General features: G+C 44.0%; 1 protein-coding gene across 2 annotated transcripts in view; it reads right to left on the bottom strand.

The window, feature by feature from the left end:
* The window catches only part of PCSK5 (proprotein convertase subtilisin/kexin type 5), a 292,051-nt gene that overhangs the window by 196,470 nt on the left and 81,119 nt on the right, over window positions 1-14,462 (bottom strand). For both annotated transcript variants that reach the window (XM_054178077.1, XM_054178076.1), the window contains exon 5: window positions 9,989-10,065. In XM_054178077.1, coding sequence (XP_054034052.1) covers window positions 9,989-10,065 — 77 coding nt within the window. The remainder of the gene's footprint in view (window positions 1-9,988; window positions 10,066-14,462) is intronic.

Raw genomic sequence — 14,462 nt, 5'->3', positions numbered from 1 at the left:
TAAGACTTTGGCATTTTATAGATCATCTACATTAATGTGACTCACAAAGAAAAGCCACAGAAAAACAATATCAATGTGTTGCATCGAGCAGGTCTGAAACTCATCAACTCATTAACTTTTTTACTATTGTGAGAAAAGATGTAAAGCTGTTCAGACATTGCAAAGTCTAGACATAAGTAGCTTGTTTCTTAAAATTTTTGAACAGGAAAATTTGTTGTATCAAAAAATCTTACACTCATTAAAAAAAAATTAAAAGGTTATTAATGTTATTTATGTAGAGGGATACATCACTGCAAAATGTTGAAGAGGTATCCAAAGAGTGAGTCAGTATGTCCAAAACAGCTTACTTTTACTTTTTCTTAGATAAGTTTAGTAAGAACTTTAATGAAGTCAGATGGTATTATTTAAAAAAAATTTTAAAGGTTCATAAAATCATAGAATTGTAAAGTAGTAGGGGCTGGATGGGACCTCTAGACATCAGTGAGTCCAACCCTCCATCAAAGCAAACCACAGCAGGATCACAGGAACATGTCCAGGCAGGTTTTAAAAATCTCTAGAAAAGGAGACTCCACAGTATCTCTGGGCACTGTTCTAGTGCTCTAGAACCCTCAGACTGAAGTGAAGCTTTCTGTTTTATAAAAGTAGTTGTCAGCAGAATAAGGCCTAAGTTCTGAAATATCATCCATCAGACATTTCTCACAAAATCAAACAACTTGGTTTTTGGGTTTTTTTTGTTTAAAACAGCAAAATGTTTTAATAATACAAATATTTCAGCGTTATTTCTGAGGTTACACAATTAGTGAAGTGCCATTTCAGTGATCCTATCAGCATTCTGTCCAAAGATCTGTGACTGATTATGCCTAGCTGTTTCAAACATAGATGTTTACAGGTAACAGTCGAATAACAGAAGAGGAATAAAGCAGCAGTACTCAGCAGTTAAACAAAACAAGATGCTTTGCATAGCAGGAATGACTTCATCCACAGCTGACTGCTGTCTTTATCCTCTGAGCAAAAGGAAGTTCCAACATAGGACTGTACTATTTACAAGCTTCATGACCTGCTGCCAATTTCTAGAAACCAATGTAAACTTCTGGCAGAACTCCTAAATACCATAGTAGTTAAAGAAACTATTGTCCCACCCTGATTTTGACTACAAGCCTTTTAAGATTAATCTAATGGTTTTTCCTACTCTCCTACTCTCCTGCTCTCCTTAGCTAATAGAAGATTTTATGCGAAAATGCAGAAATAATTTTGAAAAGTGCCATTCTGGTTATCTACAGTTGCTTCACAAACCTTCAGTTAATTTTTTCTCATTCCTTTTTCCTCACCAGTAAGCCTCAGCAACAGTAAGCCTTTACTACTGATCAAAAATGAAGATCTTACAAAGAGATCCAGTATCCTGACAATTCACAGCCGCATGCAAAGCTGCCCTGAGACACCGACTTATTTTTGCAACAAATCATTTCACTCTTTATCATTCCACCACTTAAAATTGTGTTATGAGGCAGAATAAACTAGATTATTCCATGAAATGATAGCACTTTCGTACATCCCATCTTTACTGGAAGACAAATCACCATTATGCACTGTTGTCCAGCTGCTATCACAGAAAGCAGAAATCAACCAAATTGATCTTGCACATTACAAAATCTCTGAAAACCACGGTTTTCAGAATGTTCCCTGGTTGTGATTACCTCAACCTGCAGGCACAACTTGAGTATCTAGTGCCAAATGACCACGTATGCTGGATAAGTAGAACTTCTGTCATAGTTTCTAAAGATATTTTAGACTCACAGAAATAGAGGAAGGCTACAAATAGGGTTTTTCAGTACCTATATAGTCATTTAATTCTTCTCAAGTCCAGAGGGAACTACAGAAGAAAGGGTTACAGCCCCAGAAGGTGCTTAGGTATTGCTTATCAGGCTCACTCTATCTGCTGACTGGAAATCCTGAGCCTTTAAGTAGAGGTTAGGCTTCCATGCAACCTTACACTGAAAGCATGCTTTGTAAGAAAGAGACGACTTGAATACTCAGCTAAGGATTCACAGCTGGAGGTACATGGCTCCTCACAGCCCCATAAAGGGTGAAATCCCGAATGTGCAGCCAAATTGAGAAGCCTTCAAATATATCCTCACCATGCTCCAACTCCAAGGATAGGAACATCTTTGCACAAATAAGCCAGGATGTGTCCCTGAAGTGTGTGTGAGGATACAGGATGGTGGATACCAGGAGAGAGGGATGTGCTGTCATGGAAACTGGCAGCTCGGCTGAAGAGTATTTGCTGAGGGCCAGGTTAACTGTCCCACCTCTTCTCAACAATCCGTGGAGGCCACTGCTGGCAACTTCTCATCCATTATATTCTGTTTAGTGGCCAACAGTCGTAAACACTTGGGGCATTGTCATAGAGTCACCTTAGTTTACTGAAACTGGCATTGCCTGTGAGAGGCTCAGGCCATGTTTCATTTTCCCCACTTCTACCTGTCTCACTGTTCTCTGACCTCAGGCTTAGCTAAGTGAGATACCTGCCTGACATGGCTGAAAATGCAATTTGTCATTGCTGTTGTTGACAGTGCAATTTTCAGCATGATTCAACCTGGGCACAGAAGCTGTAGTGCCTCTAAAAAAGGAACAAAGAGCAAACATGTGGTAAGAAATGGAGGTGACAACATTTTTATGGTGATCACGCAAGTTGGAGTTTCTCATTCAGCACTGGAGCTTTAATATAGACACCTAAGATGACACTGAAGTGATCAGTTCATAAAAATTTGAAGTTGCAGCATGCTAAGTATCAATGCCTACATAGTCTGAGCTGTAAACAATGTGTATTTCTACATTCCTACTCAGTTTTCAGGTAATTAGTGTGCTTACAAACTTTGCTTGTATTCCTGAAATCTCTCATAAGCCAAATAAAAGTATTCCCTTATTAGCCACCAAAAATTTATAGTACGCTTGCTGATTTTGACCTTTCTATATTCATGACAAGACACTTCTAAAACTGAGATAATCATGGCACTGGAAATACCTCAGTTCTAAGAAAAACAGGCAGCTTTGAGAAGACTAAGAATTCATAGGATTTATTTATTCTTCTGTTTCAATGAATGTGTGTCTTGGGAATATCTCTTAACAACTTCAGTGCAGCATTAGCATTTTCTGTACGAGCATCTAAATCTGAAATCCACAGTCTGTCATTAACTTAACTGAGGCAATGCAGCAGCTGGGTCTGTCTACCATTTGCTCCACATCATTGTTTTCTTTGTGCTTTAACTTAAACCAGCTTGCATGTGCAGAATGTTTACACATTTCTAAACAAAGGGTTTTGTTGAGTTTCTCTTTTTATTCTCTCATGGTACTTCTGCTTCAGGATACTTCTAGTGAAGAAGGAGTACATAAGATTCAGTAAACTGGGCTTCTATATGAAAGATATGCCTAAGAGGTAAAATTGAAACAAACAGTACTTGCATGTATGTGTTTCTTGACAAATGTTTGCCAGAATGTAAACCACATCAAATAAACCAACTGAAAAGAACATATGCCAACACTACAGTTCCAAGTAAATAAACTAATACTGGTACTTTTCTATGTTAAACAGTTTTTCTAGTCATCTTAAGAAAGTGTGTGTATGTACACTTAATTATATAGCTTCTAAGAGCTAAATCCTCACATATTTATCATCTTACCCTACCAGGAAGAATGAAGCTTACCAAAGAAGCATTTGGCAGAATTCCTCTCAGTTTTCACAATTATTTCAACCTATGCTGAAAGTAGCTACCACAGTGTAGTGATTTGAACCATATAATATTCCCTATTATCAGAATCATGAATTTAGAGCAATTATAACATTTTATGGCCAACTACACTTCAACCGAAAAACAAATACTGGTAGCATTTGAGGGAGTTTGAGTTGCCTCAGAGGTGATTGGTACTTAAACACAGCTACCCGGATTACCACTGCTGGGCTGGATGTTCAAAGGGAGAGTCTTCTCTATCCATCCTGCAACTGATACCACATGGAGCAAATGGATCACACTGATAAAGCAATGGACTCACATAGGGAGACCAAATCACCCAGTCATCTTAGAAGTCACTGCAAACTGGCCAGAAGACAGGAATTTTGGGATGTTACCAGAGATGGAGCTGACATATGCAGAAGAGACTCCACCATACAATAACTTGCAAGCTAATGTAAGAGATATGCGCTGTTCACTGATGGGCTGTTCACTGATGGTCCAGCCATCCAGTGTTTGCCTCTACCATAGTCAGCCACATTGTGGGAAAGCACCAAAAGTGGAAGGCTCCTGTGTGGAGTCCCACCCAGTGGGTTACAGAGGCTGCTGAGGGAGAGGGTGAATCAAGTCAGTTCATAGGGATGAAAGACATCCAATTGGCTTTAGACATTGCTGAGCGAGAAAAATGGCCAATGCTCTATCTCTATACAGACTCTTGGATGGTGGCAAATCCTTTGTGGGGGTGGTTGTGGTGGTGGAAGACTAACAGCAGATGATCAAGCTGCTAAGGTTAAAGTATCACAGTATCACCAAGGTTGGAAGAGACCTCAAAGATCATCGAGTCCAACCTGTCTCCACAGACCTCATGACTAGACCATGGCACCAAGTGCCACATCCAATCCCCTCTTGAACACCTCCAGGGACAGTGACTCCACCACCTCCCTGGGCAGCACATTCCAATGACAAATGACTCTCTCCGTGAAGAACTTTCTCCTCACTTCGAGCCTAAACCTCCCCTGGCACAGCTTGAGACTGTGTCCCCTTGTTCTGGTGCTGGTTGCCTCAGAGAAGAGACCAACCCCTTCCTGGCTACAACCACCTTTCACATAGTTGTAGAGGGCAATGAGGTCACCCTTGAGCCTCCTCTTCTCCAGGCTAAACAATCCCAGCTCCCTCAGCCTCTCCTCATAGGGCTTGTGCTCAAGGCCTCTCACCAGCCTTGTTGCCCTTCTCTGGACACGTTCAAGTGTCTTGATGTCCTTCTTAAACTGAGGGGCCCAGAACTGGACACAAAACTCAAGGTGTGGCCTAACCAATGCAGAGTACAGGGGCACAATGACTTCCCTGCTCCTGCTGGCCACACTATTCCTAATGCAGGCCAGGATGCCATTGGCCTTCTTGGCCACCTGGGCACACTGCTGGCTCATGTTTAGGTGGCTGTCAATCAGCACCCCCAGGTCCCTCTCCACCTGGCAGCTCTCCAGCACCTCTGACCCCTCTGCATGGGGTTGCTGCGGCCAAAGTGCAGCACCCGGCACTTGGACTTGTTAAATGCCATCCCATTGGACTCTGCCCAGTTGGTTGAGGTCCCTCTGCAGAGCCTTTCTACCCTCTAACTGACCAACATCTGTTCCTAATTTGGTGTCATCTGCAAACTTGCTGATGACTGACTCAACCCCCTCATCCAGATCATCAATGAAGATGTTAAAGAGGATGGGGCCCAGCACTGATCCCTGGGGGACGCCACTGGTGACTGGCCGCCAGCTGGATGTGGCACCATTCACCACCACTCCCTGGGCTCGGCCCTCCAGCCAGTTCCTAACCCAGCACAGAGTGTTGCTGTCCAAGCCACGAGCTGACAGCTTAGCCAGCAGTCTGCTGTGGGGGACAGTGTCAAAGGCCTTGCTGAAGTCCAAGTAGACCACATCCACAGACCTCCCCATATCCACCAGACGGGTCACCTGATCATAGAAGGAGATCAGGTTGGAGAGGCAGGACCTGCCCTTCCTAAATCCATGTTGGCTGGACTTGAGCCCTTGGCCATCCTTCAGGTGCGCAGTTATTGCCGCCAGGATAATCTGCTCCATCACTTTCCCTGGCACTGAGGTCAGGCTGACTGGCCTGGAGTTTCCAGGTTCCTCCATCCATCCCTTCTTGTGGATGGGGACCACATTGGCCAGTTTCCAGTCATCTGGGACCTCTCCAGTGAGCCAGGGCTAGAGGAGAATGATGGAGAGCAGCTTGGCCAGCTCATCTGCCAGCTCTCTCAGCACCCTAGGATGGATCCCATCTGGTCCCATGGACTTGTGAGTGTCCAAGTGGCTCAGCAGGTCCCAAACTAATTCCTCATGGATTTCTGAGGCATTACTCTGCTCCCTGACCCCATCACCCAGCTCAGGAGGCCACTTGTCCCGAACTCCTCCTGCCTTACTGTTGAAAATTGAGGCAAAGAAGGTGTTCAGGACCTCAGCCTTTTCCTCATCAAGCAGATCTGGACTGGCAACATAGAAGTTAATTCTTTCTAGCTCAATGGGCCCATGATGACTCAGGCCATCAAGAGATGCAAGATACAGATGGGCTCAAGATCAAGGGGTGGACTGAACCATGGACGCTATAGCACAGGTTATCCATGAATGTGAAACGTGCACCACAATCAAACAGGTTAAGCGGATAAAGCCTTTATGGTATGGGGGGCAACAGCTGAAATATAAACATGGAGCAGGCTGGCAAATTTATTACATCACAGTGCCACATACTCACCAAGGCAAATGCTATGTGCTTACAATGGTAGAAGCAACCAGTGGATGGCTGAAAACGTATTCAGTGTTCCATGCCACCACCTGAAACACCATCTGAGCCCTTGAAAAACAAGTGCTGTGCTGACACAGCACCCCAGAAAGAATTGAGCCAGATAATGGAACTCATTTTTGAAGCAGCCTCACAGACATTTGGGCTAAGAAGCATGACATTGAGTAGGTGTATCACATCCCTTGCCACTCTCCAGCTGCTGGCAAGCTTGAGTGTTACAATGGCCTGCTTAAAACCATTCTGAAAACCAATGGGAGGAGGGACCTTCAAAAACTGTGATGCAATTTATCACAAGCCACCTGGCTGGTCAACACCAGAGGCTCTACTACCAACCTGGCCCTACCCAGTCCAAGCTGCCACATACTGTAGAAGGTGATAAAGGTTCTGTGGTACACATAAAGAATATCCTAGGAAAGAGGGCTTGGGTTAGTCCTGCCCCAGGTAACAGCAAACTCATTCATGGGCTTGCTTTTGCCCAAGCACCAGAATGCACCTGGTGGGAAATGCAGGAAGATGGAAAAGTTTATTGTGTGCCATAGAATAGAATAGAATAGAATAGAATAGAATAGAGCAGGTTGGAAGAGACCTTCAAGATCATCATGTCCAACCTATCATCCAACACCACCCAACCAACAATAGTCTCACTCTAGGTGAGAATTCACAGTAAATTGTATACATATTATGATGTTAACTGCTGTTGAGCATAATACAGAGTGGTGTGGAATAAGGGGTGGAGAATGTAGTGGTTTGAACCACTCTCAGAAATCATGAAGTTATGACAATCACAACATATTACTGCTGTAGGGAGTTACCACCCTGCACAGCAGATCTTTGGCCTCTCTCTCTCTTTTCCAGGTCTTGAGCAGGCGGTTGCATTCCTCATTTCTTACAGAATCTGGACAGTATTCCTTTCTCTTTTTCCTTCTGTTATATATATATACATACATACATATAGATAGATAGATAGATAGATGTATATGTAATCTGGTACCTTTGTAGCAGGAGTGAAATATTCTGTGTAAATCAACTGAAAACTCTCCCTCTGCCTTTTTTCCCCTCCCTTTCTTATCTCCTGGCAGGAGAGAGGAGATGGGAAGTGGGGGGATTGTAGTGGGGAGGTTTAGCCTTTGTGCTAAACCTTTACAGACAGGTTCTCAAGATTCATTGCAAATGAGTTGCTTTCTGTGTAACAGGCAGATGCACAGAGCAAGGCCGTGTTCTTCAGCCTGTTTGTACAAGGCTCCCTGCTGTTACAAAGAAGGCGCTGACCAGAATTCTCCCATGAAAATGTGGTCCAAGGTTGCTCCAGTCGGCTTCTAATAACTGAAAAACCCACCAAACCTTGAGAATGTATGGTCATCATGTTGACAAGAAGATTCTCCTTCATCTAATTCATGCAGTTTCACAGAAAGGTATTATCTTCTGCTGAATACATAGTTAAAAGAATGTTACCAACAAATAACTGCTCTCAAATATCCACGAGGTCAGAAAGGGGGCCTGCTTCCTGAGGCAAGGTGTCCCTCTCAATATCTCCCACAGCCTCCACCACAGAACATCAAAGAGCAGAATTGGAATGACAATTGAGATGCATAGCTCCAAAGAAGAAATACTTCACTCACGGAGACACACGCAAACAGCTGTGTGACACAGATACTATAAACATGCAGGAACGCCACATCTCAGTTTATAATGCCTCTATCAAACCTCCACCTATACAGACATTATTAGAGAGGAAAAGAAACCTCCACTAATTTATCTATCTCTTCAACACACAGTCTATAAATTCAAGACAGTCAGAAGCCAAGAGAGTTGCCACATACAATAAACCCCCAACAGCTAAGTATGATGAGGGAAGTAAGTCACCCCTTATGTTCTGCATCCCAAAGGGGCAGGAAATGGTTCATATCACAGAAACATGAAGAAACATTCAGGCTGGAAAAGACCCTTGGGATTACCAAGTCCAACTGATAACCCCACTTTACAAGGTTCACCCCTAAACCATATTCCCAGTCACCACATCCAAATGATCCTTAAACACATCCAGGGTTGGTGACTCAACCACATCCCAGGACAGCTCATTCTAATGCCTGACCACTCTTTCTGAAAAAAAATGTCTCTTAATGTCCAGTCTAAATCTACTTAGTTGCTGCTTGAGGCCATTCCCTCTTGTTCTATCTCTAACTGACTGTCAGAAGGGACCAGGCCTCTTCACAAGGGCCTTTCAGTTAGTTAAACAGAGTGATGAGGTCCTCCCGCAGACTCCGCCAAACTAAACAGCCCCAGCTCCTTCAGTCACTCTTCATAAAATTTATTCTGCAGGCCCTTCACCAGCTTCGTTGCCCTCCTCTGCACTCGCTTCAGGACCTCCACATCTCTCCTGTAATGAGGAGCACAAAACTGAACACAATACTTGAAGTGTGTATTCACCAGAGCTGAGTTCACGGAAACAATCACCTCCCTACTCCTGCTGGACCCAGTATTTTTGATACAAGCCAGGATGCCATTGGCTTTCTTGGCCACCTGGGCACAGCGCTTGCTCATGTTCAGCTGCTTCTCAGTTAGAACCCACAGTACCACAGTATCACAGTATAACTAAGGTTGGAAGAGACCCCAAGGATCATCGAGTCCTACCTGTCTCGACAGACCTCATGACTAGACCATGGCACCAAGTGCCACATCCAATCCTCTCTTGAACACCTCCAGGGATGGTGACTCCACCACCTCCCTGGGCAGCACATTCCAATGATGAATGACTCACTCAGTGAGGAACTTTCTCCTCACTTCGAGTCTAAACCTCCCCTGGTGCAGCTTGAGACTGTGTCCCCTTGTTCTGGTGCTGGTTGCCTCAGAGAAGAGACCAACCCCTTCCTGGCTACAACCACCCTTCAGATAGTTGTAGAGGGCAATGAGGTCACCCTTGAGCCTCCTCTTCTCCAGGCTAAACAATCCCAGCTCCCTCAGCCTCTCCTCATAGGGCTTGTGCTCAAGGCCTCTCACCAGCCTTGTTGCCCTTCGCTGGACACGTTCAAGTGTCTCAATGTCCTTCTTAAACTGAGGGGCCCAGAACTGGACACAAAACTCAAGGTGTGACCTAACCAGTGCAGAGTACAGGGGCACAATGACCTCCTTGCTCCTGCTGGCCACACTATTCCTAATACAGGCCAGGATGCCATTGGCCCTCTTGGCCCCCTGGGCACACTGCTGGCTCATGTTTAGGTGGGTGTCAATCCCACATGCCAAGTGCTCTCAGACTAATTTTATATGGGTTTAAATGCCTCAAAATGCTTTCAAAGAGTCACATAGTATGCACAGAGGAGACAAAAATGCATTTTTCATGAAGATTTAAATGCAAACCACACTGCTTTGTAAGCAATCAAGTTTCCTAGACTTTCATAGAACTGGTACTTTCTAACTGACAAACTATATTGAAAGTGTCATAGATGTCAGTGTCTTACTTGTTCTCGTTGCTGGCATCGTACCGAGGCATAGGGTCAAAATCATTTCCATTGACATCAAAACTGGCCTGCGAATCCTGTAGTCAACAGGAGAAAGAAAACGAGTTTCTCATTAATTAGCCATTAACTTACATGGTCTATACACTCTTCAGCAGGTTCCTTCAGGAGAGCAATTAGGTTAACTAACATTCCTGTGGTTTTATGGTGATTGCATGTGTAATGAAAAAATTATATATTTAATAATCACGTAATTTACATATTGTACTTCATTTTTTAAAAATGGGTAACAAACAGCCTGAAAAAGCAGAGTTCCAATGCCAGAGAGGCAATAGAAAGTGGTGTTTCATTTAACCAAAAGGCTGCATTTCATCTAAGGAGCTTTTGGAAGTTAAGAGATTTCATTCTCAAAACTGGGATTTTGCTAAATTTTTCAAGATTCAAGAAACTATCTTTGCAATGATTCCTGAAATGTCATAGTTTCAAGGAATAATATTGTTTTCTTAAGAACACTGTTACAAAAATACATTTTGAAATGCAACATGATGTTAGGAAGAAATTCTTCATAGAGAAAGTGATTGCCCTTTGGAATGGGCTGCCTGGGGAGGTGGTGGAGTCACCATCATTGGAGGTGTTTAGGAGGAGACTGGATGGGGTGCTTGGTTGAATGGTTTAGTTGACCAGGTGGTGCTGGATGATAGGTTGGACAGGATGATCTTGAAGGTCTCTTCCAACCTGGTCTATTCCATTCCATTCCATTCCATTCCATTCCATTCCATTCCATTCCATTCCATTCCATTCCATTCCATTCCATTCCATTCCATTCCATTAACTGCACTCTCAGTTTCCTCGGAGTGTAACTGCTTCAAATATTTGCAAGGTATCTCTGTACTTTTGTTCCATATTTTACAATTACCAGGATTCTTACAGCTCAAAATAGTTTATAGAACAAATAGCTGCTGGTCTGTATGACTCACATTAATCAATGCAGTAGCACATGGTGTATTGACATGGCAATTTCTTCTTTTCACAAAACCAGCAACCACATCTACCTCAAGTAATCCTGTTTGCAGCCCCACCATCAAAAATCTGACATATAGAAGGTACTTATCATCAAACAAAAACGCATGCTGCTTTGGAGAATTCCTTGCTGGCATGAAGAATGGCAGAGGTGGTAAGGGAATAGCTGCTTTAGATTCAGTACTAGGACAGTCCCAGGGTGAGGTGACATGATACATTCTGAGTCATTCACTGAGGAGGTAAAATTTTATTTGAGTTGGTTTAATAACTTGCCAGATGAAAATGAAAGATGTGGCATGCATTAGGATCCAGCATGCATAGACAAATAGGGCAACTGTCTCTCATTTGTGCTTGTGCAGTTCTTGCATACCACAGCTGAGTTCCACATGCAGCATAGGGAAGGATACAGATATAAGTATGGCTAACTTAGAATAAACAGCTTTAAACTGTGCACATGAGCTTATGACACGTTGTTAAAAGATGTTTTTGTCATCTTCATCTCTTCAATGCTCTGTCCAGATGACAGGTCTTTGTTCAGGGCTCCTTTACAAGATGTGTATCTGTAACAGAACTGAACATATATGTATGCCTTGTACCAGTCATCTTCACCAGTCTGGCTCAATGCAAATATATTTATTTGTTTTCTTACCTTGTGTGAATGCACACACAAGCACTCTGTATTTCAGAGAAATCTGAAGGTCCTAAAGGTCATGTTTTATCAGGTAATATCTACTCCCGAAGCACAGGACTAATCACTCCAGCAAACTGTAGCCCTGATGGTCTGAACACAGAATCACAGTATGTTAGGGATTGGAAGGGACCTTGAGAGATCATCTAGTCCAACCCCCCTGCCAGAGCAGGATCACCTATACCAGATCACACTGGAATGCATTTACATGGGTTTCAAATATCTCCAGCGAAGGAAACCTCACAACCTCCCTGGTCTGTTCCAGTGTTCTGCCATACTCACAGTCACAAAAAGTTTTCCTCATGTTTCTATGGAATTTCCTATGCCCCAACTTCCAACTGCTGTCCCTTGTCCTGTCACTGGGCATCACCGAGAAGAGCCTGGCTCCATCCTCTTCATGCTCACCCTTTACATATTTATAAACATTAATGAGGTCACCCTCAGGTCAGGCTCGAGGTGAGGAGAAAGTTCTTCATGGAGAGAGTCATTGGTCATTGGAATGGGTTGCCCAGGGAGGTGGTGGAGTCACCATCCCTGGAGGTGTTCAAGAGGGGATTGGACGTGGCACTTGGTGTGGTCTGTGGTGACAGGTTGCACTCAATGATCTTTGAGGTCTCTTCCAACCTTAGTGATACTGTGATACCCCTTAATCTCCTCTTCTGCAAGCTAAAGAGACCCAGCTCCTTCAGTTTCTCCTTGTAAGGAAGATGTTCCACTCCCCTAATCATTTTTGTGGCTCTGTGCTGGACTCTTTCAAGCAGTTTCCTGCAATGTATTTGAAAAAGCCCTTTTTGCTGTCCTTGACCTCCCTTGCAAGGGAGGTGGGTCTCCTGGCTCCCTTTCTTGATTTCCTATGTGTTGCAATGCTCTGATCTTGAGCTTGAAGGAAGTGGTCCTTAAATCACACAAAGGGGCACATAGCGGCCAACTATCATGGGCCCCTTTGCCTTCTAGTACCCTGTCCCATGAGGTTTCCTCTAGCAATTGCTTGAAAAGGCTAAAGTTGGCCCTGCTGAAGTCTAAAATTGTGATCCTGCTTGGTATTCTGTTCTAACCAGACAAGATCCTAAACTCCACCATCTGATGCTGCCCTCAACCTTCACCACTTCAACCAGACCCTCCTTGTTAGCATCAAGTCCAGCAGTGCTCCTCTCTTAGTTAGCTCATCCACCATTTGCATCAAGAAGTTATCACCAATGCACTGGAGGACCCACCTGGACTGTGAATGGCTGGCTGAATAGGCCTTCCACAGTATCACAGTATCACCAAGGCTGGAAGAGACCTCAAAGATCATCAAGTCCAACCTGTCACCACAGACCTCATGACTAGACCATGGCACCAAGTGTCACGTCCAATCTCCTCTTGAACACCTCCAGGGACAGTGACTCCACCACCTCCCTGCAAATATCTGGGCAGTTAAAATCCCCATGAGGACCAGGGCCCGTGATTGCCTATAGAAGGCCTCATCAACTTCCTCATCCTGATCAGGCAGCCTGTAATAAACACCCACAACAGTACCAGTCATGCTGGCCTGCCCCTTAATTCATGCCCACAAACTCTCAACTCACCCCTCATCTACCCCTGCACAGAATTCAATACATTCTAGTTGCTCCCTCATGTAAAGAGCAGCTCCAGTGCCTCACTTTGTTGACCTGTCTTTCTTTTCCAAAAAGGACATAGCCATCCATGACCACATTCCAGTCATGTGAGCTCTCCCACCATGTCTCTGTAACTGTCACCAGATCATAACCCCTTGACTGCACATGGATTTCTAACTCCTCTCTGTTCTCCATGCTGCCTGTTTTGGTGTACAGGCATTGCAGGGAGCAAGCTGAACACACCAATTCTACCCTGGCAGGGGTGAGAGGCCTTCTGGTCTTCATTAATGTTAGAACACTGTCCCACTGGTGCAAACCCAGCAACAGCCCCATCCTCCTTCAATGTTAGTTTAAAGCTCTATGAACAAACTCTGGCTAGTTCTTGTCCTAGAATCCTTTTCCCCCTGTGAGATAAGCCTTTTCCACATACTACTATCAGTCCTGGTGTCCTACAAAACCAGACATTGTCAAAGAACCCAAAGCCCTGCCTGTAGCACCAGTCTCAGAGCCAGGTATTTATGGACTGGATTCTTCTACTCCCTTCCATATCATGGCCAGGTACTGGAAGTAAAGGCAAAATAACTTGTGACCCAGACTCTTTCACCAATCATCCCAAAGCCTTGAAATCTCTTTTCATTCCCCTCAGACTACAAGATGCAGCTTCCTCCACACCTCCCTGGAAGATTAGCAACAGATAATAGTCATGTGCCTGCACCATGCTGGGGAGTTCTCTAGTAATATCCCTGATTCGGGCTCCAGGAAGACTGCAGAGTTCCCTACGATGAGGGTCCACCCTGCATATTGGGGCCTCTGTTCCTGCCAGTTCAAACTCTGACACCAACACTAAAAGTTACCCACTGAAGAAGGAGCTTCTCCTCACACTATGCAACCTTCCAAGCTATATTAAACCAATCACTTAAATGTGATGAACCACAAGCAAACACTTCCTGAGGCAACATCACACATAGAACATAGAAAACAAAGGACACAGATCAACGATGAAGTGTGTGTGTGTGAGTCACTGGAGTTAAGACAGTCCCCAAAATATTCTACACCTGTTTTCAACTGAGTCAATCACGAATCATGACTGTTTTCTTTAATACTATTTCTAGCAGTAAGATAAAGAGCTTTAAAAATAAATACATGGAAGTCTTTGAGAAAAGCAACTGTC

Source organism: Dryobates pubescens, chromosome Z, assembly GCF_014839835.1.
Source record: "Dryobates pubescens isolate bDryPub1 chromosome Z, bDryPub1.pri, whole genome shotgun sequence".
Taxonomy (NCBI): domain Eukaryota; kingdom Metazoa; phylum Chordata; class Aves; order Piciformes; family Picidae; genus Dryobates; species Dryobates pubescens.
The sequence above is the reverse complement of the archived record's forward strand: the minus strand, read 5'-3'. Positions and strand labels throughout refer to the sequence as shown.